Source organism: Musa acuminata, chromosome BXJ2-6, assembly GCF_036884655.1.
Source record: "Musa acuminata AAA Group cultivar baxijiao chromosome BXJ2-6, Cavendish_Baxijiao_AAA, whole genome shotgun sequence".
Classification (NCBI taxonomy): domain Eukaryota; kingdom Viridiplantae; phylum Streptophyta; class Magnoliopsida; order Zingiberales; family Musaceae; genus Musa; species Musa acuminata.
The window spans coordinates 9,143,728-9,168,493 of NC_088343.1; the positions used below are offsets into that span (position 1 = coordinate 9,143,728).

Consider the following 24,766-nt stretch of genomic DNA (forward strand, 5'->3'; position numbering starts at 1 on the left):
TACTTTGACCAGATCGAATCGAGCGGTACGGTTGGAATAATTCTACAGACCAACACTTGTCATCTCCAACTCGAGTGGATTGAACGTAACCTAATTGGACTACCTCAATGCCATAACATCAAATTACTATTGTTATTATTATTATTATTATGGCTTTATTAAATGCATAGGTATGGAAGAGTATTAATCCTTTCGATGATATCACAGGAATAAAGAAATGTGAGAGCAAATGGAGGGAGGTGTAGCTGAGATGGCACCTGTTCATTGAACCAGACTTGGAATCCTGCATGGTATTTATTTGGCAGCAGGACGACGTGCATAGCATGGAGTGGAGGCGACGTGGTGGTGGTGACGCCGACGTCGACTGCCCATGCTTGAAGCGAGTTTAGCCCATTAATTGGTCGACGCTAGTTTCGAAGCATTATGCCATGCCATCCCTCTCGTTTTGCTTTGCCAATGGTGGTGGCGGTAGTGGTAACGACGTCGACCGCCCATGCTTAGCCGCCTGCCTCTCTAAGATGCGCTCACTAGTTGGCCGACGCTTCAAAGCATGATGCCATCCCTCTCATTCTGCTCTGCCCTGCAAAATGGAAACAATAACAATGAATTAACTGTTTGATCAACACGATCAATATCGGTCCTTGATCGATAACAAGGTCTTGGGAATTAATCTCGTCTTCATTTTCCCTTTGCAAACACAAAAAAACACACACACACAGACATGCTAATATCAGCATAAGTAATATGAAACATATACCACCTCGGACATGTTGCATATGATTTAACACAGGGACCCAACATTGGTCTTTGATTTTTAATCTGAGAACATTTGTTGTCTCTCATGCAAATGATGAGCAATCATCCTTAATCTCTGATGCATTGCACAAGTTCACACACCTTAATTTGAAGAAACACATCAGAAATGAGTCTATTGTATTCACAAAGAGCAGATGATGGAATCCAAGTCAATTCAATAGGCATAGAATTTGATACTAGAACATGTACTTAACAAGAGTTCAAAACATTGTAACACTTGGGACATTAATGAACAACATTAGAAAGCATAAAAATATCGAACTCATCATAGACTAACCGAAGTTGAAAATGGGATAGAAGAAAGAAGGTTTGGGGCATCGGTTGACTACCTTTTTACATCAAACTAACAACAACATTAATGATTATACAATTAAATCTACCAAAATTTTAGTTTGATGCCACAGGACCACACAAGTCCAGTAACAGCTGAGAGAACAAAAGAATAACCCAACAATACGCCAACTGCTGTCACAGAGGAAGCTGATAGGGTATCCATGGATAAGTTTACTAGTCCAGTTAGCACATTTGCCTGCAGAGAATATGCCATTTGGATACTGAGCCCTATCGAGGGTTAAAAATCAGCCTACACCAGGTCCGGAAGAATTTAATGTCTAACTCACCAGAAGAAACGAACCGAGAAGATTCTGATTGAATGCTTCTTCAAGAGCCAAAGGCTTTTGTCCCGGTACTAGATCCGATAGCATGAGAACTGATAGAACCTGCCAAAGAAGGACAGATTGAAGAACTAGGTAACTAACCATGTGCCCCGAGAAAGTGAATCAATAATGATGTTAAGAACATGGTTTGTGTCAATAAGAAATAGTTGGTTCAAGAGGGAGGGAGGAATGTTAGATACATATCTTCCATATGAGCTGAAAATATTAGGTTTCTTTATTTTGGTGAAAGGTGAAAATAATTTTCATTCCTCTCTTTGTTGTCCATAAAAGTTACAATAATTTCTTTTGCTGAATTATACTAGCAAAACTTAGAGCCCTTCTATTGCTACCATAGCCAGAATAATATAACAATGAACTACTCAAATGGCAATTTAAAACAAGATGAAAATTGAGACCAATACCTGAAAATTCTGTGCAAAGACCAGCATAACAAACGCCAGGTTGCACTGTACAGAAAAACTTCTTATGAGACTTGACCACCAAAGCAACAAATACAAAAAAAAAATGTTGCACTAATCAGCACTTGAAAACCATATCTAACAAATGTGCATTGAGGTGCAGTTCAGAGTGAACAAATCCAACTCTTTTTGTTTCAATTTTTAAACAAAAGAAGTGTTTGACAAATATTACTTTCATTAATATACAGATGTTGGAATAGACACCAAGCAGTTTATAAATATCATACTTGTTCATCGGACATTTACAAGATGAATCTCATAGATTATAGTCCTTACCATTCGCCGAGAAACTCTTTCCACATATTTGTCCAGAATGATAGTTAAGAACCTATCTCAAATGCATCAGAAGGCATGAGGTTGACAGACAACCAAGCAGCTAAAAATGTGAGTAATACAAGTACAGTAGATGTTTCGAATAATATTTACCAAAATAAAACTGCAAGGATCCAAACTCTAGCTCTTGCAGACTGAATGCTTCCAACCTTCTTTGATGAATGATTACTGAAAAGTATCTTGTATCCTAGATGCACACCAACCAGATACATACCCCAATATCCTAGCAGAAAAGACAATAGATGAATATTCAAAATCCAAGGCCCAAATATACCTCTACTACTAAATAAGTATTTGGTGAAACATTTCATTTTGATGAAAAAATAAGCAGGAAAAGCCCTTATTTTCATGGCGTTCCCCAAAGTTATTTTTTGCTAGACTAATTATATCTACATATCCATTTCCATCTTTAAGATACCCCTGGCCTGAGATTTTGCATCAAGCAATGACACTACTGTGGGAGGAACAAGTGTTACCACTAACCGAAGGAAGCCAAAGTGGAGAAGGATAAACCTTGGATAAAGAAGAATGTCATGTATGCATAATTGGAGGATTTTCTTGCTGAATTCTAGTTTTTTTTTTGTCCAGTCCTAGTAGTGTTCATCAATGATATAGCAAGCTAGCATTTACAGTAACAACGATATTGCGTGGAGGAGAAGGACAAGAAGAGGGTGAAGAATCAAGAGAAGGAGAAGGTAAGTTCAGTCAAATTCAATCTAGCTTATCCGGATAGGGATTGACCAGAGTTAGCTTGATTCTGCCTGATTTCTTAGATAACTCCAGAAATCATCAGTGAAGTTGATGGAACCAACCATGTGCAACATTGATTCACTATATCAGCTGGAATTAGCTTTCCCAATCGAGATAGACTGATTCCAAGCTTGAATGGTTCACCATATAATCTGACTGATCTCAGTTCATATATGACAAATTCAAAATTGATCGCCAACGGAAACTAGAATAAACATGAATCATTGTATTCAGACTGACTCCAGCAGGAACATTGTTGTTTAAGAATATATCCACAGGAGGAGAATAAGAACATGAGGATGTTGCTTCCATCATTGCTCCCATCAGAATCCATCAAGCAGGAAAATGGAGAGACAGGACAGAGTGGAGAAGTAAGATAAGATAATCCAGTGAACCAGTGAAGAAGAGGAAGAGAAGAAAAAGAAGACGGCTGCAGCCATGCCCCACGGCGGCTATGCCTCTAAGCCATGGATGTGCCACTTCTATGTCACTGGGCTGCATCATTATTGCCTCGAGGAGAAAGGTGAGACATCACCATTTATTCTCTCCAGCGACTGCTCCTGAAGGATTAGTCTGGCCTCTGTTCTCTTTTATTTCTGGACTGATATTACTCCATATGAAACCTCCTTTTCCTATTCCGTCCTTAATCATCCACATTAAACATCTTTAGATGAGTCATAGAAGTACTCACATTGATTCCAGAATAAGCCATTATGGAGAAATAAGAATACATATAGCTTAGAACTAATAGTAACTGATGAAAAATTAGGGGTAGTTGAATCAGGGAGTGCCTTTGCTTTAAGATGAACCTTACATAAGTTCTGAAAGAAGTGGACTAATTCGGCCAGCAGTTCCTTAATTTTTCTCAACTTATCTGTGTTCTCTTCTTTCCTCTTTTATCCTGAAATCCTCTTCTTCTGACTCATGGCTCTTTTAAGTGCTGTTGTCACATGACATCAAACATTATATGCTCAAAATCAAGGCAAACTGGTTAAGGAAATTTCAATGATGCCTCAGGATGAACATAGCATATTTAACATGATTAGTTTCTGAAGGTCATGGAAGACCCATATATTATAGAAGACGACAACTCTTTTTGCAACTGACAGCGGGGCAGCAAGAAAGCTGCATTTGAAAACCACTCCTTTTCAAATATTGATCAGTTAATATTTTGTTCAATAACACACAATAAATCAAGGCTTATCAATGATATATTTAAGACACTATTTTGTCCATTCCTTGAACACATCAGGCATTCAACTGAAAATAAGAGCTGCAAAAAGAGAAGAAATGGATGCTATAAGTAATTCTTACCAAATATACTGAATAGGCCTTCTTTATTTTGGCTGATGATATCAGCTGTCCTTTCATGGGAGATCAAGTATTTATTTAACCCACATAACAAGCATGCCTGATAACCTGAAAGGTGAATTGTGTGATTGATTAAGCAGTTGATATGATACAGTGTCCAAACTTCATTTTGTACTCACAATAATTTTATTAGCCAGTACCTATGAGAACTAACAAACCGAAAAATCCACAGTATTCTGGATGGATGTTAAATATAGATGTAAGTAAAGATACTGCTGCAAGGGTGAAAAAGAAGTTCCAATGCACACCATATTCTCCTACATGTACCTACATAGATTGGACAGTTGTGTCAAAGAACTGTAAAATAACAAGAACATCAGCAGAAACAAGAAAATTGGTGATTCCAAATACAGCTGATTATATAGCAACTTGAAGTCATGAAATGGAAGGCTCCAGTGAAGAACACCTGGTTATAAGGGATAGCCAAACACATAAGGCTCCTGTCAAAATGGGATCCGACTCTGAGAATAGATTAGCGTACACAGTCTTATCCCTAGAAATAAAGATGTTTCTATAACTAGAATTTTTGTCACTTGAACAAGAAGGGAGCAACTTTACTATAATGCCAAGACTTGCCCTCTAGTAGGGTAACCCAGTAAATCAGACTTGAGCGCCCAAACAGTGCCAACCCATGTGTTAATTCTTTGTTGGGCTGGTAACTACCACCCAATATGAACCACTCCAAGTGGTATCTAAAACCATGGTTTGGCATCCATATACTCCTGCCGACCATTATGGGTCTGGCTAGAGAGGGAAGCGAGAATTGAACAAAGTAGAAAAAGAGAGAGAGAAGAGGGTAGGGAATGAGGAAGAGGTGGTGGCAACATATACCAGAAGGAGGAGGCAACAATTGTGATGCAGGGGAAGGAGAAGGAGTGAATGACAAAGAGAAAGAGAGAGAAAGAGCAGAAAGAGTCAAAGAAATGGGGGGAGAGGGAAGAAAAAGAATTGAAAACTGCCATAAATGACAAAAAGAACATGATATAGGTACATTGAGTAAGCCTACCGCTCAATATCCTATACCTTATGATACCAACTCTTTATCACCCAGTAAGCCTAGTATGGTGAGCTTATCAGGTTATATAGCCTTTATTGGACTGACGCAGGTGAAATCACCCTGTTCGCATCCCAATTGGCTATCGGACTTGCAAAACAGCCCCAGAAACCAGTTAAATTTTGGTGTATCCTGGTTCATTGCTGGTCGTCAGGGTTGACTTGTTGGTTTCATCATATTATAATATCACCAAAAGAAATAACGGGCACTTTCATGATATCGTCTAGATCATGCATTTGGTCTTTGCTATTTACCCTGCAGCACTGAGATATATTCTCTCGAATGACAAATACCTCATTGAACCATACAACCAAATTTACATAAACATAAGAAAGCAGCTTTAACAAAGTAAACACAGATAATAATCAAGTAAAAGAAAAGGCCTTATAAGCACATAAATACAATGAGGGGAATTGATTATAAATTAGCACCAAGAACCAAAGGAAGCATATAAATTCAAAGGCTATATGTAAAGGACAAGACAACCTGCCATCATGTGAAACCAACAATAACTTCTATCAAGCCAAACTTGCCTTATATGCCCTAGCCAAAGATCAAACAGGAGCTGAAAAGGGACTAATATTTGTAAAGGAAAAGGAAAAAAAGTAATAAGATTTTCTAATGTTGAGGGGCTTGAGCACAGCAAAGTCTATCCTTTTTAATAGTTCACAATGCCACATGTTGTATATATTAGCTACTTCAACTAAACATTTAAATACTTGAGCTTTAGAGGACTACAGGTAAATTATATAAATTATCAATTCAATTTAGATGCATAATGCACAGAGCTTTATATAAATAGCAAAAGACTAGAGGATCCCACCTGGTAATCTACACCTGTTGTAGTAATGAGCCGACCAAAACCTAGGAATAATAGCGGGCTTATAGATTTAAGTGTTGCCTTCCAATTCCTAAGGAGGGAATAATAGAACTTAAGATTTCAAAAATAATTGCGGAGGAGACCAATACATAAATCAAAATAGCTTCAGTATATATGTCCGCAATCATTTCCCTGCACCTGAACTCATTTCTGCATGCTGATAAAATGCAACTATTGAACCTTATCTTTCTGAGATAGATGAAAAAAACTAGAAGTTGCAGATAAAATGCTGTCAACCAAAAAACTAAATGCATGATAGTTCAAGCTAAGGCTTCAACTAAGCCCTCTTCCATTGTAATTTCCTTCTCCACTAGGATGATCATACCTTTTGAGGTATTTCACCATTTGAAATTCAGTCAAGCAAAAAAAACTAGAAGTTGCAGATAAAATGCTGCCAACCAAAAAGATGACATTAAATGCATGATAGTTCAAGCTAAGGCTTCACCAAAGCCCTCTTCCATTGTAATTTCCTTCTCCACTAGGATGATCATACCTTTTGAGGTATTTCACCATTTGAAATTCTATGACATGCAATTTCATAGCAACATTTTCAGTTCCATTGACAGCATACTAACAGAAATTGACAATAACATCAATTTCTGTTATTGTCAGCTAATTTCCTTCCTAATACTGGAAAACAATAAAAATACCTAAAATATGCATTAGAATCGGAAATTACAGTTGGCATAAAAAAAAAGATGTTAAATAACAGTAACTGTAAGCTGATAGTCATGTCCATTAGAGAGAGTGGCATGCACATGACAGTAGGCTAGCACCTGTTAAATCCATTATATTATTAAAGGACTATAAGATTACTTACACTGAAATGGAATTCCGTGCTTTTCTTGAAACTAATGCATTAGCCATGACAAATGATCCAACTCCCAGATCCATCTACCAAAAAAATATGTATAAATAATCAATAATGCAGATATCAAGATATGTTTTACACATTATAAAAGAAATATGCAATGACTTTAAGCATATACTAACCCAACTGCAATAACATAGTTCTACATTGGAAAATGAGCATAGATTAATAAAATTTCAAGATAAGAAATGAAAGCAATTGTCTATTATCTCTCAGCTAGTGCATCTGAATCATTGACTATGGGTAACAATCTATTTGCATAACCAGTAAATCAACAAATGACTTAGACATGGGTCATTATGCAGAACCAAAATGGTCCAAAAACTGTACATGAGATAATATGTGAACATAAAAGTTATTTAGGTTACCTAAACATGAGTAGCTTTTTTTCTAGTTTCTTTTGGAGCAAGATAACCACTGAAGACCAAAACATAAAATTTATGAGTTATGTTCGTGATAGAAGCTTACCAAACCAGTACCATAAGTTTCAGTCTTTGCATAGCGTCGGGGAAACACTTTAAAGTCCACAGCTAATATGCTCAAGCATGTTGTGATGACCTATATCAAAAAGATTAGTACCCATCCCAGATTTTTTTTTTTTAACATACTTGAAATATTTGATCTACATTAGCTTATTTATATCGATTTGCATACCACCAATACTCTATATGATGAAATAGTTGTTCTTGGAGAAGATGAATGTTGTTCTCCTTTAAAACGAAGATATGAAGATCTGCACCAGAAATGATCCATGAAGTGTGTGATCAATAACATCCTATATGAGTTCACAAACAAAACCCCCTATATCTAAACGATGAAGCCTCATCCATAGAAACAAAGTAAAGAATAAAATTTTAGGATTAACTGATAGAACAAACAACCTTTTAGCTGATATACAAAGAAGGAGCAACAAAATAATCAGAACCGTGAATATATAAGCCCAATCAGCAAGAACCTGCCAGGAAAATTTCAATAACAAAAGTACTTCTTAAATAATTCCAGAGACACAAATGCACATCAAACTGAATGACATGAGAGCCATAGGTCCTAGATATATAACGATAAAGGCGCCCCGAACGTGCTTGCAAGTTCAAATGTAGAAGTTAGTTAAACCAAAACAACAAGAAAAAAAGGATGCTAATATGATAAATGGAACGAGCAATTAAAGCTCATACCGTGAGAATAAGAAGAACTGGAAGAACAACAAACAAGTAATCGACGACAAGTGAAACTGCATAGCTCCTAAAATCTCTACGACTAGGGACTTTATCATCATCCTGCTTTGACGTTGCAACCTCAACATTAAACTTGCCTAAAAGACAGAGATCGTTAGCAGTTGTGGAAAGTCGTAGTCATCGAAAACCAAGGAAATCCTCAAGATTGTCGGAACCAACGCAACAAGATTGAATCTTGGTAGGGAAAATCCAGAAAATAAGTCACCATTTACTCTCGCAAAGTTGCTCCATTGGCGGAGGATTACCAAAGCCTGAAAGCAACCACGATTAATGGGTCAAATAAACACATTATTCCGTCAAGATACTTTTGACCGGCAAAGAAAGAATTAGACGATTACAGGTATGATTGCGGAGAGCGCGGCAATCTCCAGCATGGAAGATCCCGTGAGATTGCTGACGAATCTGTCGAAAAAGGGATGCCAAGAAAATTCTTGACGAGAAGATTCAGGAAACGAGAGGAAACGACACCGAGAGGGAATCACTTACTCTTCTTTGAGGCGCTTGTTGGGGTTGAGAGTCTGCCGGAGGGGATCCATTGCGGCAGTCGGAGGGGAGGGGCAGGGGGAGATCGATCGCCGTCGGGGTCGGAGACGGAGTCGGAGTCGTAACGGGCCGTTAGAATAGACCGCTTCGACCTTAAGCGGTGGATGTCCGGCTTGTTAGAATAAGCGTAACGGGCCGTTAAATAGACCGCTTGGACCGAAACCGATATAAACTGAAGAACGTCCTAGTGAAGCTTAGACCGGATTTGATCTGACCCGGCCGAGATTTGTAAGCTGAGTTGGGTCTCATTGTTGCTGATCTTGTAATTAAAGGGAACAAATTACACCGTAAATTTGATCGTCACTGATACGAGTAATCTGACACGTCATCCTCCACATCGGCTTGTGCCGACACGTGAGCTTCCGTGTGAGCATTCGAACAGGTCATCTATCCACGTCAGAGCTCAACTTATCTTCGTGTCACCATATTACGTGGCATGGCTAATCACACGGTTCTGGTTCGTGTTAAGCATCATTAATCTCGTCGTTGTGTGGCGGGGAAGACGAGGAAGAGGCCGCTGCACACCGCGCCAACCGCCAGCGGGACGCTCTCCATCACCTCCTTCGTCTCCTTGGCGTGCCCCCGGAAGAGGCAGCTGGTGACCCGGTTATCCGACGGCGCATGAGCGCATTGACCAGGTCGACGAACCCCATCCGGTATCGCTCCTCCATGGGCACCTCGATCCCGATGCCGGACTTAAAGACGGCGAGGCGAGGCCGTGGGCAGTGAGAGAAGGCCAATGAAATCAGTCATACTTGATGGCAGGTCATCCTCTCCACAGTAGCTCTGCTCACCATGCAAGGCTGCCCATCATTAGCAGAGCCATGAGGGCTCTCCTTTAATGCAGTGCCCACAGATGGATTTGCGCTTGGTGGCGCATTGCCCTTCAAAACACCAAAAAGCAAAAAAGCTTAGGAAAACACTCATACCTAACAATCTCTGCTCTGATGCTGCTTCCACCAGAGCACTGTCCTGCTCTCCTCCAATGTAAAGCTTATTCAACTAAGTAGGTTTTCTTTGTTCCCACTTTGACATATTTAGAGAAGGAAATTGACTCAAACAAGGTCTTGCAAAGCAGAAAGAGCAACTCATGGTCTTGGAATCTGATACAGAGTGACCGCCATCAGATTGATTCAGAGTTGCTGCCACTGCATCATCTGCTAATAACACTAAAAATACAAGCTTGTTTCCTTAGTGATACTAGATTGAGTAAGGGCCAGGAAGTAGTCAGCTGGTCCATCTCTTTGTTGCCAGATACGAAAGCAGAATGGAAAGCTGAAACCACACTTCTGCAGCTGATGGTTTTGTGCCAGTGGGAAGAACAATTCCTCTCCCAGCCTCTCTGTGAACAAGCAAACAGGGGACCCTAGATTCATCTGGGCACACAAACCAGTGGGTGCAATACAGATCTGCTACTGTAGTTGATGAATTTGGTGGTGGAAGCTTGAAGATTCTGAAACTCAATGTAACAGTAGACTTTCTTATGGTCAACAGGGTTTATTCTGAAACTATTTGGAAATTCTATCCTATCCCAAATGCTATTAGTTATTCATATTTATAGATAATTCCAATCTTCACTAGTAGAGGAACATGACAAATTGTCAGGATTTTATTCGATGAAAAAATGAATCAAGTCCAAATTAATAATAATAGACGAATGTAATTCTCATTCCACATGTAAAGGTATGATGTATCTGAAATCCATCCGGATCTTCTTAACTTTCTCCGTGATAAGTTTTTTCTTACTTAAATGTCTTATCATGCTAAATAGAATGTTCGTTTTGATAATAGTATATGTCACAATCCAATTCAATAAAAAGATCGACTCGCGATAAAAGTAAACTTATTAATCCGTAAAAACCAATCCAATTCTCTTTAGTTACTCAGTAAAATTATCATAATGAAACTTCAGCATAACAAACAGAGGACAAAAAGGGGGAAAAGGCCCAAATTCAATACAAAGGATTCAAATGGTTTGACTAATAGGCATACTTCTATGAGACAACATGATAAAGAAAGCTGCACTTTGGCTTATATCTCACATTAAAGGAAGGAGATGAGATGTCCTAATCCTGACACATATGATATATATATATATATATATATATATATATATATATATATATATATATATATATATATATATATATATATATATATATATATATATATATATATATATATATATATATATATATATATATATATATATATATGTTAGTACTTACAGCATAATAATAATCCGAATACACAATAAAAACCTTGGGGTGTGTGAGCTTACATAAGCTTAAAATTAGGACACGAACACCTTGGAAAAGAAACTAAAAACTATCAATCTTGTCCAGAAAAGAAGATGGATGATGAAAGTGTGTAAAGAGGAACGAGAAAAGGTAAATTACCATGGAAGTGAGCTACAGAGGAGATAATGGAGGCTGAGTAGGATTGAAGGACAAAGGCAGAGAGCCTCCCTTTTCTTCTCCGCCTTGCATTTGGCCAGTGGTGCATTAATCTGCTGCTTGCTTGCTCTAAACACTCCAATGAGAGGCTAAATTGAGACAACATCTCACATATTTAGTCAAACACTAAGCACAGGTACTGCATTTGGTGCCATGAGTTGCTCCGAAAGCTTTGGTGGGGTTCGAAGAAAAAAGGCAGAAAGAATCAAATTACTCACTCCCGAAGCCACAAAGCCAACTTGTGGCTCAGAATCCTCTCCGGCCTGCTGACGTGTCCATCCCTCTCCTCGGCTCCTGCCCTGTTAAACCCCGACCTCAGAGGCAGGAAGAGGTCAAACAGAGCAGCTGAACAGGGAAGCCTGGAACAGAGGAGGAGATGTCTGAGAACAGGGACTCCCCCACCGCCGCCACCATCAAGCTCTTCGGCAAGACGATCACTCTGCAGCAGGTCCGACTTCTGCTTCGTTGGGAAGTTTAATTGGGTTCATAGAACTCGGAACTGTGTTTCGGAGAATACAAAAGATTGGATTTTTATGCGTTTACGATCTATAAAGTTTGCTTTTTCTTCCAGAAAACAGGAAAGATAGTTTCTTTTTGGCTTTTTGATCTACGGTTCCATGTTTATGACATCGAAAAGTTGCTCCTTTACCTTTAGAGCTGAAGTGTCTGGTAGCGAGAACCGCATCCTGGTTTTCTGTAGAGAGGTTAATTGATGTTGTTTTCGCTATTCGAGATTTCCTGTGTTTTCACTTGTTCTTATTGCAACTCTTCTTCCCACCCGGAAGAGATTTCCTTTGAGCAAACTGCTTTCGTATGTCTTTTTGCTCTTTTTGGGTTGATCCATGAAACAAGCTCCAGTGAATATGTTCTGCTTTAGCTCACCTCGATGCTTGAAGGAATGGGTGTAATCCAATTTCCTCATGCAATGCAGATAATGTTTGTGACTCAGGATCATCAGAAAGAAGAAGACGAACCACGTTGGCGAGAGAAGAACGAGACCAGCAGTACGTGGACGAGCGAGATCCATAAACCGGCGGCTACCGCCGCTCACGACGATGCCTCCACGAAGAAGACGACACCACTAGAACAGCAGCCTGATGATGCAAGAAGCTCGAGGAAGAAGCCCGACAAGATCCTCCCGTGTCCCCGGTGCAAAAGCCTCGACACCAAGTTCTGCTACTACAACAACTACAACGTCAACCAGCCGCGCCACTTCTGCAAGCACTGCCAGAGGTACTGGACCGCCGGCGGCACGATGAGGAACGTCCCCGTCGGAGCTGGCCGCCGCAAGAGCAAGAAAGGCGCGTGGCATCAGCGACGCCTCCCCGAGTTCGAGTCGGTCCTCCAAACTCTCCATCACCCTCGTCTGAAGCCGAATGGCACCGTGCTCAGCTTCGGCTCCGATTCTGCACCGAGACCAGCGGAGAAGACGACGAGCTGCAACAAGAATGGGGTCCGCGATAACTCGGGCAGGCCTTCGGAGGCATCTCCGGTTCCATGTTTCAGTAGATCTCCATGGCCGTATCCTTGGACGCCTCCCGTTCCCTTCTACCCTGCTGCAGCTTGCTGGAGTATTCCATGGCTATCTCCTGTAGCTTGTTTGCCATCTGCAGAATCCAGTTCTCCGGCCCTAGACGAGCACTCGCGGGAAGGACACATGGTGAAGAATGGCAGTCTACAGAAAGAAGACTCCATCTTGGTTCCTCGAACAATGAGGATTGATGACCCTGAAGAAGCTGCAAAGAGCTGCATATGGACGATGGTTGGCATCAAGAGCAGCAAGAACAGTGCCATCGGCAGCGGAGGGCTTCTCGGATACTTCCAGCCCAAGGGAGACATCAAGAATCGTGCGGGGGAGGCAGCGTCTCTGCTGCATGCCAACCCTGCGGCACTGTCTCGATCTCTCAACTTCCAGGAGACCTCCTAGAGGAGAAGTTTGCATGGTAGGAAGAAGAAGATTGTTAGCAACAAGATGCAGCAGTAGGAAATAGTGTAGCCTTGTGTTAGATGTGATGGTTTGGTTGGGTGAGAGGAGAGTGCGAAGTTATTCTGCACATAAATAACTCTGCAAACTTGATTGAGGAGAATGATCAAAGTCGCTGTTTGCTTAGATTCTTTACTGGATGCTATCAGTACTGCATCTTCTTCTGGTTACTGCCTGGATCTACTTAGACAAGCTTTGCTTTCTGAGTTCCTTGGTGCTGAAAAGTAGAGCAGATGGAAACATGGCCAGGAAAAGCTCAGAAGTCAGCAGAGATGTCTACATTGGCTTGTTTGTCAGTGTCAAGGTAGGGAGTAGGAGGGTGGCAGAGACAACTGCTCGCAGTTGTGGCTGCAATAATACAAGACACAGCTGAAGAGGGTGTGGAAAGGGTTGAGAGCAAGACAAGCAAAAAGGAGAGGAAGGTGTCCTTTGGGCCCCCCACTTCTTCTCCCACTGAACACAGACCTAAATTTATTGCCACAGGCAGCCATTCATCTTGCTCTTTTGAGGGCCACGACCAAAGTGACTTCTACTGAAAGGTGGAAAAAGAGAGGAGGAAGATGATAACTAAGCCATATACAATCTTTTTGCCACAATGACAAGAAGGGAAGACAACCTACTCCCTGGAAATATTTACATTCTATGCTCTAATGTTTTATATAGTTTATTCTATTTATGATCAACTTGCTATGATATTGTTTCTCTTGGAATAATATAATTTCTCTGCATCTAAATCAGTATAAAACTAGATATCTACCTTCAGATGATCTAAAACACCAAGATGCTTATATACATTTCTAGCACATTGATTTACTGTCACCTAGACTTCTCCTATTTCTCAGTAAAAGGGTTGAATCATAAGTCAGCACATGAAATGATGCCACTATGTTTAACCCTGACCTACATCTGTATCCATTTCTCTACTGGTTGATCACCTTACTAAGTCATTTTGTTTAACCCTGAAAGAATTTTTAGACCAGATTGGTAAAGATGGCAATAGACAGGGAGAGCCATGTCTTCTTCATCATGCTTGCTTCTGGTAAGCACTAAACAATACTGACTGCAGTCATATGTAACTTTTGAATTATGGTCAGACAAGTTGATAATGAGATGAAAAAAGGCCATACATGAAGCACATCTGATTTAGTGGACATCATGAAGAAAAAAGAAAAGCTGTAATGGCAACATATGGTTCATAAAATCACAGGAGGGAAATAAGAAAAACACTGCAAGAATTAATGACATATCACCTGTTAGTGTGTTGCATGATGCACGAGGAGTGACCAGGCCTTCAGCAGCAGAAAATTCAGAGTCCATGATGACTAATTTACAACTGCTTGATTGAGGCATAGCTACAAAAAATAGTTTCATGGTTAAGAATAACCTTTTAGCAGCACAATAGCTCTAAAGAAGAAGAAGATTACCCAAACCATTTAGTAATGTCATGTTTTCGTCATCGCATATAACAAAAATCCATTTTCGGTCTAATAGGCTGAAAGTAACTAAAGTTAGATTAGCGGAATCTGTGCTTCAAACAACTCAGAGATAGAAGCCTTCCGTGTGTATAATAGCATATCTCATGTCCTGATGTGCATTCCTATGATTGATGCATGTCCAAATTGTACCACAACCTACAGACTAAAATGAAGTCTACATGCAACATAACTTTTACCAGTTGGATCACTGACAGAACATGCCTGCCCATTCGAGATCATTGGTCAAAGAGATCAGCTTCTTCTGAATCTATGGGAAGATACATGTAGCTTTAGAGCAATCCCCCTGTCGTGAACTTATTGGAAGCTTCATATGTGATTGAAGGCACTGAAGCTCAAAGTATACCACTTGGGCAAAAGCATGAGTGCACTTCCCCATTCAAATGACCTCACTATGGCAACTAGTGGAGGGGAACTTGAAAGAAAGATGGACCATGAAACTGGGGATGAGAAACATGTAAAAATAGGAATAACTCGTGCCCTTTTGATGTCTACTTCATTAATGAGGTATGCATGAAAACAAAAGATGCAAGAGAAAGAATGGATGACATAACTCGAGATTGAGAATTCACTGAACAAGCACAATTCAGGTACAAGAAACAGGATACTTCTTGGAGGTTTGGAATATGGTACTCATCAATTATTGTTGGGATCCAATCAAGATTGGCTGATGCATATTCTGAGGTGACAAATGGGACCATCTTATTCCATGGCTCCAATGAAAGATTGGATGGTTCCAATAAAAGATGCAATGACCAAGTACAAAGACAAGTAGGACTTTTTGATGCCAAGGAATGTGAAGAAGAACCTCGGACATGATTCAGAAGAATTTGAGACAGATTCACATGCATGTGAAGGACTTAAGAATGTAGAGGGTGGAACTTGGTGTCATGCTAAATCATTTTGCTTGCAAGGAGTTCAAGATTTCATGGTTGTCTTGTTATAAGACTATGTTCAAAATTCCATTATTAGTTGGAAGAAAAATGAGGCATGTCTGTATGAATGCGAGAAAAGACACTTGTTTCATGCTCCTACTTTTTTGACTTAGATTTTCTATTTTTCAAGAAAAAGTTCATTTTCATCTCATTTTTTCTGCACTCATCAATCCATGCATTATACTCATTGCATTTCATGCACTCAGATTTTTTTTTTATAATACTCATTTTAATTTCATCTTTTTTTTTTTGGAGTTGAAATATGGTATTTTCATACCATACTCTCAGTACGAAACTGTACATTTGTACAATTCAAACCCAGTATCATGCATGAGTTTTCCTATATGAAGAAATATGGATTCTTTACGGTCGGCAAAATCAAAAGGATAATTACCAGCAAAAACACATTGATTTATTGCCCAAATTATTTCCTCCTTTTCACTCTATATGGATAATATTTGTGTGTTTCACTAAACCTAGCTGAAGCCAGTCCAATATTCTATTACTCTCTAACAAAGAAACTCATGTGAACCTTCAATACTTGCAAATAACAAACATTAACTGTCACTCACAAAAAGTTTAGTCACACCTTTGCCAGTTCAACCCATGCACCAACATTGACTTTCTGGCCAAATGGAAGAAGACTTTTGACTGCTGTTATTTGTCAACTATAACATGGGAATAAAATGATGGCATATACAATCAAAGGAACAATGAAAGATTATTATTTTATGCTTCAGTATGTTTTCATGATTAAACTCTCCTTACTGGAACAACGAAAGATCAAAGCAGCCTCAAGTAAGTATTCACTTCAAGCCATGGAAACAAAAGTTGTTGCCAAATCCCCATTGACAGAGCACACCAACCCACCTACACATGAAAAACATTTACCTTTTTACTGACACAATGCCTGCTTGCTTTGTTGCTTCGTGATGAGTTTATCTGGTCATGTGATATCCATGATATCATGGGGAGCAAATATTCTAGGCCACATGAAGGAACTGGAGGAAGAGTTCTGACTAAATTTTACTTCAGACAGACATGATGATCAAGTCTTGGTTCTTCACACTGTTCATCATCTCAGCTCTTCTCTCACCCTCCACGGCCCAAGGTATTCTTTTGTGCGAGTCCTTTCCCCAAGGATATATCAACACTGTTCACGAAGGTATGACTATCCTCCTTGCAGTCCTTTCTCCATGTTACTTTTTGGTGAAAAGGAAGAGGGTAGCTGACTCCTGTTTGTTCTTGCCGGGTGCTAAGAATGTGGAAGAACTACTACTCTGAGGTCTTCAGATATTGTTAGATCTAAATCTGAACCTGGGGTGAGTCTTCTTGTTCTTTGTTTTCTCTTGATGTTGAGTCCATTAGCAAAATGGTTATTTAGCTACTGGATGATTATTTTGTTTCATGGAGGGTTATGGGAAGGAAAGGAGATGGAGGAGATGGCTATGGACTACCAGGAACCTGGACACAACACCTATTCCAGGAGTGGATAGGTGTGCATTTACTTCAAAACAGGATCAGTATATATAAGCATCTGAGAAATTTGATACTTGAGAAATCATTATGTGGAATTGGTCAAGAACAATAAGAAGATGAGCTATGCATCACAATCATTCATCCACGTTTTACTATTGCATTTATCACTCAATCCAGCAAAGAGATGAATATAGAATTTAAGTTGATGAATATAGAATTATGACGAAAAAATCACTTCTTTCTCAAAATACTTGGAAAATAACAAAAGGCCGACTCCACAAGATCAAGAGATGGAACCGAGGAGGCTGCAAGAAACACAAAGAGGTCGAGAAAATTCAAGAATTTGGTCGAAACACCATCGAAATACGAGATGGTTAAATTTAAGACAATAACCCAAGAAAGATCATTCCTTTCTCAAAATCTTTTGCAAGGGAAAGAATCGATTCTTTCTCCTCAAGTTCAAACGATTGAAGAACAGCAACCGGGAAAACCCTAGGAATGTCATACGGGTAGAGCCGACATCATTCCCTAGAAATTTCGAGATACGAGAAGATTAATTTAAGACAATTACCACAAAACATCATTCCTTTCTCAAAATTTTTACAAGCAATAATGCAAGAAGGACTCAGATATAAAGAAGAAGAAAACGCAAAAGCCGACATTTCAAGAAACACAAAGAAGTCGAGACTCTTTCAAGATTTGGTCGACACATCCACATACGGGACGAGTGACCTTGTCGCATCGGGGCAACCGAAGCGCTTCCAGTGACAATGTGGCGGAGGGCGTTGCGGCGCCATTCTTTAGGGATCGAGCCACCTTACCTTGTCCGCCCCGTAGTCTAGCGTTGGCGTCCTACAATGCAAAGAAAGCCCATGGCTTTGGTCATCGCCATTGTAAAGCACGGACGGGCCGTGTCGGTTAAGGCCGCCTGTGCTCAGCCACGAACTCCCTGGTGCCTGACAAAGAGGTGCGCAACGGGGAGTCTTGAGGAGCTCCGGCGCGCGGCGGCGGAGCGACGCCACGGCTGTCACGAAATTACAGAAACAGTTGTTTTTACATAAATATCGCTGAATATTTTGGAAATAGCGTCCTTACGCATATAAATTCTATATAAAGATTATTCATCCCCTATAATTATTTTCCTATTGTTATCGTGGCTCTTAATAAAATATAATGGCATAGTAATCAAATCCAAATTGGATCGGTTCCGAAAAAAAAAATCAGAAATCGGACCCTTGTTTCTCATAAATTGAATTATTTTTTACATAATTATTCTATTATGATTATTTCTTTTTTTATGTAGAGTAGATTTTGATTGTTCCTACGATTGATTTGACGAGTTCCAACCAACTTGAAGAAAGATCATATTGGATCTAAGTTAACTTTTAATTTAAATAATCAAAATTTACTCTAATAATTTGACACTAGAACGAGGAAAAGCATGTCTTAAGAGAACTTCATAGGTCTATCTCGAATGAATACTGAGAATCTAAACCCCTCAAATTCGAATGGTCTAAGTTCGACGGCCTCGAATGCTCCCTACCCAAATCCCTCGATCTTAATAATCTAGAATATGAGAATGTCATGAGTGTCGATCGGTCTGAATCAACAACCTCCAACCTTCAAAGTTCTTCTACGAAGTTATTACCTAACCTACGACGACTTTCCCGGAACTCTTACAAGAGGCTAACTGTTACATCATTGTAGAATATGTTCTTGTCGAGAAGAGGAATGGTTAACCTATAAAAGCGACAAAAGAATAAAAGGTTCAACACCAAGTCCATTGGAAAATTACATATGACAAACCAAAAGGGGATTGAAAAATATCATATGGATAATGTTTGACGATTGATCATACCTTTATTGATCCATTTGGATTTTCTCGCCCATCGAAGGAAGGGGCACATGTAGCATGTGCCCTTGTTGGCCCTTTGTGCGCCATCCCACCTGGCCTCTATAGCCCTTTGTGTCATCGCATACAACCCTATTGGCTCTTTATATGTCATTGTGTCTGGCTTCTAGCATCATCTCATGTGACCGTATTAGCCATCTATGCTCTACTGAGCCTAGCTTCTCGATGCCTCGCATCACCGCACACAGTCTTATTGGCCCTCTATATGTCGTCATGCCTAACCTCTCTAGCCCATAGCATAATTTCACATGATCCTATTAGTCCTTTATGCGTCACCGCGCTTGGCCTCTCCTGCCCCTAGCACCGCTGCACATTCCCCTATTGGTCCTTTGTGTACTGTCATGCCTAACCTCTTTGACCTCTAACATAATCGCACGTAGCTCTATTGGCCCTTTGTATGTCACCATACCTGGCTTCACTAGCCTTTTGCATGCTATTGCCCTTGGCATCGTAGCCTCATCGGTATATTATGTATTTTTACTATACAACCACACCTAGACATATTGTCCTATCATGCCACTATGGTTAGTTATATCATCCTCATGCACCACCCCACTCAATCGAGAACAAACCAAGTTACAATTCTCCAACAATATGCCATAATAGTATTACTAAGCCAGACATGCCGAGTCGAGCAACTTAAGTTGATATGTATTAACTAAATCATACTTCTCAACTAGTTATTTGTAATACTTTACAATAAAAGTGATATGATTGGCTCGTGAGCATGGTTAACTCATTAACACTTTACAATATCATTATTGTCATTCTCAACGAATGTCCAAACTATTTGTTGACATGTAGATGAGCTAAAGATAATTTCAACCGATATAACAAACTAATATAATAATCGGGATCAACAAAGGTGATTATGCTCGATTCTTGCTAAAGAGATTATGTAATGCCCCCTCCCCATATGCCCACAATAAAAAGGGTCTCCCAAGTATGCCCAAGACACATTGAACAACTCGAGTCCAACCATCTGACTTATTCGATCTGATTATTGACTTAAGCATTTGAGAGATATTTTCGAAAATGCGCCTGACTCAGTTTTATAGGACTTGGATGTCCGACTTAGCAAGTTCCATCTTATGGCCAACTCAAACAAAAACTATGTTGGATCCGAGTTAGCTTCGGACAATTAAAATCTACTCTAACACGTAGAAAAAACCTAGACAAATTTCTTAAAATAAATTTTTTTTTTTTTCACTTTTTCTTTGTTAGGATCTCTTTTATATTTATTTCCCCGTAGCATCACTTATTTTGTATGACGAAATTGTTCCCACCATCGTCACCTATGTTACGTAGCCGTACCTCGCTCTCGTATTTACGTCGCCCTAGCCTGTGCACCATCATAGTAGTCCTCACCCACACCTCTTATTATTTACTAAATGTCAATAGAATATTCTTATTGAGAAGCTGCATCAACTTAACTGTACAAGAATATTTGAGACTGTCTTGATAGCTGAAGGATCAAACTATATTATGGTCTAATTTGTCTAATTTCTCTTGAACAACTAAGATTAAGAATGTGTAATAGGATGTCTACTGTTCCCCCCTCGACTAGCACTTTGAGCCAACTTGATGCAGAGGACAGCAGAGATATCTTGCTTTCAAAGGCAATCAGGCTGGCCAAATTAAGAGTTATCATGACTTAAATGCAGTCACTTGATATGTCTGCAGGGACCAGAGAACAGCCATATGGGCCTTGTTGAGCTATTGCTTCTCCAAACTTATCTCAACATTTCTACCAACTTCTTCACCAATCCAACCACAATAAAGACATGTTTGCCCTCTTTGATTCTCGCAGTCCCAAACTGGGATGGACAGTGAGCAGATACCTCAGCATCTTCTCCCATTGTTGACTGCCACAAGTTGGGTTCCAGTTCAGGAATGAGAAGTTGCTTAGTGTCTGCAATGTAGTCAAGAAAGGAGAGAAGAGATCAAAGCATCTCTCATCTTCCAAATTCCAAATCTCATTAGTTTCTTTCACAAAAGAAATGTAAGAGAATTAATTCCAAACCATCAAATGATTTTTATGAGGTAATTTTGGAGTGAAACTGCCGACCATTTGCATCCTGTGATTCTGATAATATTCAGTGCAGGAACTTCTATTTCTTAAGGATTCATTTGGATTATTAGATGTGAAAGACAAGTCCTCCATCAACATCTGCATCTACCAGCTCAACAACTCTCTTTGATCTCTCAGAATCAATTGCAGTAGAAGTGCTGCTTTGAAAACTTCATCTGCAAACCCCAACACCTCCAACAGATTCGCTTTGATCATAAGTTGTAAGTATCCAAATCCAATGCCAGCCTAGTGAATTACATTAAGCTTAAGCTTTGGATCAGTTTCATACCTTCCACATAAAAAATCAAGAACAATTACTGAAACCAAAACCATGGTTCATGTTCTTACTTCGATCTGTGTGCTTCATTTCAGGCCACTGAAATGGAAATCCAAAGTAAACCACCACAAACAAACATGATTACATCTTCCAAAACAAATAGATCCACTTAGCATAAATTATATGGTTAATACAGCAAATGCAACAACAGTACAAGCAAAAAGGAGCCTTCTCTTCAGAACCTCCTTCTCTCAGAGTTAAAAGAACACCACACCAAAAACACCCGTCCCTCATCCTATCTGATACCGAGCGGGTAGTAGGATTCCACCACTGCTAACATCTGCCCGAAGAGAGAAGCAGTTCCCTTAACTTTTCTTCTCCAAGAGCAGTAGTAAGCCTCTAATACAAGGCCTAGACGACGAATTCAATACCAATACTACGAAGGGCCGAAGTAAAACAAGCCCCTCTGATCTCTAAATTGTACACTGAGACTCCAGTATATACCATGCAATGTAATCTTTACCGCGATCCGAAATGGTTTAGCGGAATTGGCCACCGCTGAAGGTTTGTCCGAAGGACCAGCTTGCAGGAGCCACATTGTAGGAGACCAGAGAGCGTCCGTCGCCGGTGGTGACCTTGAAGGAGAGGGCTTGGCCATTGAGGTAGCTGTTGCTCTGCCAGTTCTGGCCCCAGTTCCTGGACATGGACTGCCACCCGGTCCTGGACCCTTTGACGGACACCGCGTTCACATCTCCGGCTCCTCCAACGTTGGTGATCAGCACCAGGTTGAAGTAGGAGTGGCCATTGATGGTGAACCTGATCCCTCCTCTCTTCCTGCATGGGACCCTGCGTTCCAAGTCCACGATCAAGATCGCAGCGAGTAAGTCAAGACCAAAGCCCAAAGTGAACAAAGAACAGAGAGCAAGAGACTACGTGTGCCGAAGGAGGGTAAAAGGTTTGTGGTCGTGCACCACAACTCTCAAACCAAACTTTAGTGATGGAAGGAAGAAGGTTTCTGACGTGGATGACCAACCTGCGATACGCGACGGGCACAATTCCAGCCCTGTACTGAGCAATGCGGAGGAAGACGGGCTGAGAGAGATCGAAATGCTGCAGGGGAGGGTTACACCATCCCCCAGCATCGTTTGGGAGGGCGCTGTTGGGCGGGCAGAAGTTGGTGGCAGTGACCACGATGGTTCCCCGCAGGCAGTATTGGTGGTCGTTCACGCACATCAGCTCATAGCAAGCTCCACAGCTGAGGCCATTGTTGAAGAGGGCTGTGCTCAGGGCAGCTGTGTTAGTCCCATACCCTTGGCTGTACAAGTTGCCGTAGCCACAAGCACCACCTGCATTCCCAAGGTTCACCGATTAGAGATCCAAGTCGTGGATATCAGGCTCAGTTTCCTCAGCTCACCCATTGTCCCCGACGCATCGCTTCCACCGTAGAAGGTAGCATGAGCTCTGGTCCATCCCCCTCCATACCCATGTGCAGCAGAGAGCAACGAGACGAAAGCAATCACAGCAAGCCCAAGAAGACGCATCCTCCTGCACCAAAAGAAATGGTTATCCACTAGACCACCATGCGTGTGAGGTTAACGATGAGCAAAAGATGACTACATTGGGACAATGAGTGTTGGCCAGGGGAAGAACAAGAGGAGAAGAGGAAGGCTTGATTGGCTTGAGGGGAGAGGGAGGGAGTCGAGGGGGCATAAATAGAGGTTTGAAGTGGTAGGTTCCCCCTTGGATTTACCCTAACTTTATGATACTGGCCACAACCTCGCACCGCCGGGGGACCAGCAGCACAGCTGCCTGAAAGAGCTGGAGTGCACACCGGCATTTTTGGTCTCAGTACAGATTGAGGTCATCCGTGAGAGATCAACTTGACCACCCTTTGATCCAGCACCCACGGAATGTGATCGTGTCTTCTAGCTGGGGTTAGAGAAGGCAAAGTTGTCAAGATCCACGCGCGATGGACCCTTCATTTCTCTTTCATTTGGTAGATAATGTCCTGAAATTTAGTGTGGCAATAAAGACAGATAAAGCCAGTTGTGATTCCTTTCTTCCTACAGCTTTCTCCTACGCTGCGAGCTTCAGTATTCCATCCGATGAAAGAAGAAGCCAACTGCTGTCTAACTCCATTCAATTGCGTGTGCAGCTCCCATAATACCTCACTCCATGACATCCATACCTCATATCAAGGCCAAATAATTCAGATCAGATTTAACTGTCGAAAACCGACATTCTCACCTTTGGAACCTTTACATGATGCCTTCTCCAACCACCACCACCACCTTCCATTCCTTTCACTTTCTTTAACTTTCCCGCAAGGTGTGTTACAAGGATAATCATTTGATCTTACTTTATAATATCAGTTTGATTTGCTGATTAGATCTTCGGGTCCATACTGTCTGCCCTGTTCCTGAGTCTGAGAGAAAAAGTTCAACCAGAGGAATTCTATCGACAGCAGGATTATGTTCATGCATCTCAAAATCTTGAACCAGTCGAGATGGATCTCTGTCCTGCATAGTTAGGTGGTACGGGACTTCGCTGTCGGTGCAAGCATGCTTAACATAGATCACAGAGATCTTGTGCTTGCGGAACCATTCTCATCTCCGGAAACATTCTCGAGGAGCACTTTGCTATGCTCATGCTTACTCTTTGATGAGGATGCGATACACTTACCGTTGAGCTCGTGTGTAGTCTTGAAGCAACAGTAGAGATTTTTGTCACTGAGAGAGATGAATCTTTGCACAGATACGGTGGGCCTTCTTAGCACCACTTTTCGACGTCAGGACCAACCACTCGATTCGGTGAGATGGGATGAGCAAAAGGGAGGGATGAAGTCGATTCTTACTGACCAAAGTTCTTCGTTTTGACTGCCTGCAGTTGAGTCAAAAAAAAGTTGTAGGTCAATGAGTTTACAGCAGTCGATGATCCAAGAAGTCCTCTAACCTGAAAAGATCGAACTACGGACAGATGGTTAATTCAAAATGTTTCCTTAGTGTCGTATGATTGAGCCAACAAGAAAAGAATGCTGCGAATCTTCCAAGATTGTCGTGATGGATTAGAATAGTGAGAATGAGCTCAGGTGATGTGATTTGGCTTTCCCTGTGTCTGAGGAGACGACGACTGTTCAAGTGACGTAAAGAACTTTACTCGGATGGATCGGAT

The 24,766-nt window shown here is 40.7% G+C and overlaps 3 protein-coding genes across 8 annotated transcripts; 1 reads left to right on the forward strand and 2 right to left on the reverse strand.

Moving 5' to 3' along the window:
- Positions 1-442: 442 nt before the first annotated feature.
- Positions 443-9,771, reverse strand: LOC135614653 (uncharacterized protein At4g17910-like). Of its 5 annotated transcripts, none has more exons than XM_065112236.1 (16): positions 8,932-9,110; positions 8,784-8,847; positions 8,651-8,696; positions 8,386-8,522; positions 8,092-8,165; positions 7,865-7,943; positions 7,679-7,768; positions 7,160-7,233; positions 6,283-6,370; positions 4,546-4,672; positions 4,349-4,453; positions 2,378-2,507; positions 2,228-2,279; positions 1,895-1,939; positions 1,437-1,535; positions 443-580 (listed from the first exon to the last, which is right to left on the reverse strand). In XM_065112236.1, the coding sequence occupies exons 1-16, from the start codon at positions 8,979-8,981 to the stop codon at positions 566-568; spliced, it is 1,275 nt and encodes a 424-aa protein (XP_064968308.1). In that variant the 5' UTR covers positions 8,982-9,110; the 3' UTR covers positions 443-565. The 5 variants fall into 5 exon arrangements, 3 of the variants coding, with proteins under 3 accessions (XP_064968308.1, XP_064968307.1, XP_064968309.1); XM_065112235.1 differs by lacking the exon at positions 443-580 and adding an exon at positions 957-1,345 and having other exon boundaries at positions 8,932-9,109; XR_010487624.1 differs by lacking the exons at positions 443-580; positions 1,437-1,535; positions 1,895-1,939; positions 2,228-2,279 and adding an exon at positions 3,849-3,974 and having other exon boundaries at positions 8,932-9,319.
- Positions 9,772-11,552: 1,781 nt separating this feature from the next.
- On the forward strand, positions 11,553-13,554 carry LOC103987484 (cyclic dof factor 1-like). 2 transcript variants are annotated; one of them, XM_018827696.2, is made up of 2 exons: positions 11,553-11,892; positions 12,394-13,554. In XM_018827696.2, exons 1-2 carry the CDS (start codon positions 11,821-11,823, stop codon positions 13,369-13,371), a joined length of 1,050 nt encoding a protein of 349 aa, XP_018683241.2. In that variant the 5' UTR covers positions 11,553-11,820; the 3' UTR covers positions 13,372-13,554. The 2 variants fall into 2 exon arrangements, with proteins under 2 accessions (XP_018683241.2, XP_009404080.2); XM_009405805.3 differs by having other exon boundaries at positions 11,558-11,892; positions 12,376-13,554.
- Positions 13,555-21,736: 8,182 nt separating this feature from the next.
- On the reverse strand, positions 21,737-23,369 carry LOC135614656 (expansin-A15-like). Its single transcript, XM_065112245.1, has 4 exons — positions 23,213-23,369; positions 23,010-23,140; positions 22,629-22,941; positions 21,737-22,441 (listed from the first exon to the last, which is right to left on the reverse strand). Coding segments are annotated over exons 1-4 (753 nt in total). The 5' UTR covers positions 23,215-23,369; the 3' UTR covers positions 21,737-22,134.
- Positions 23,370-24,766: the final 1,397 nt, after the last annotated feature.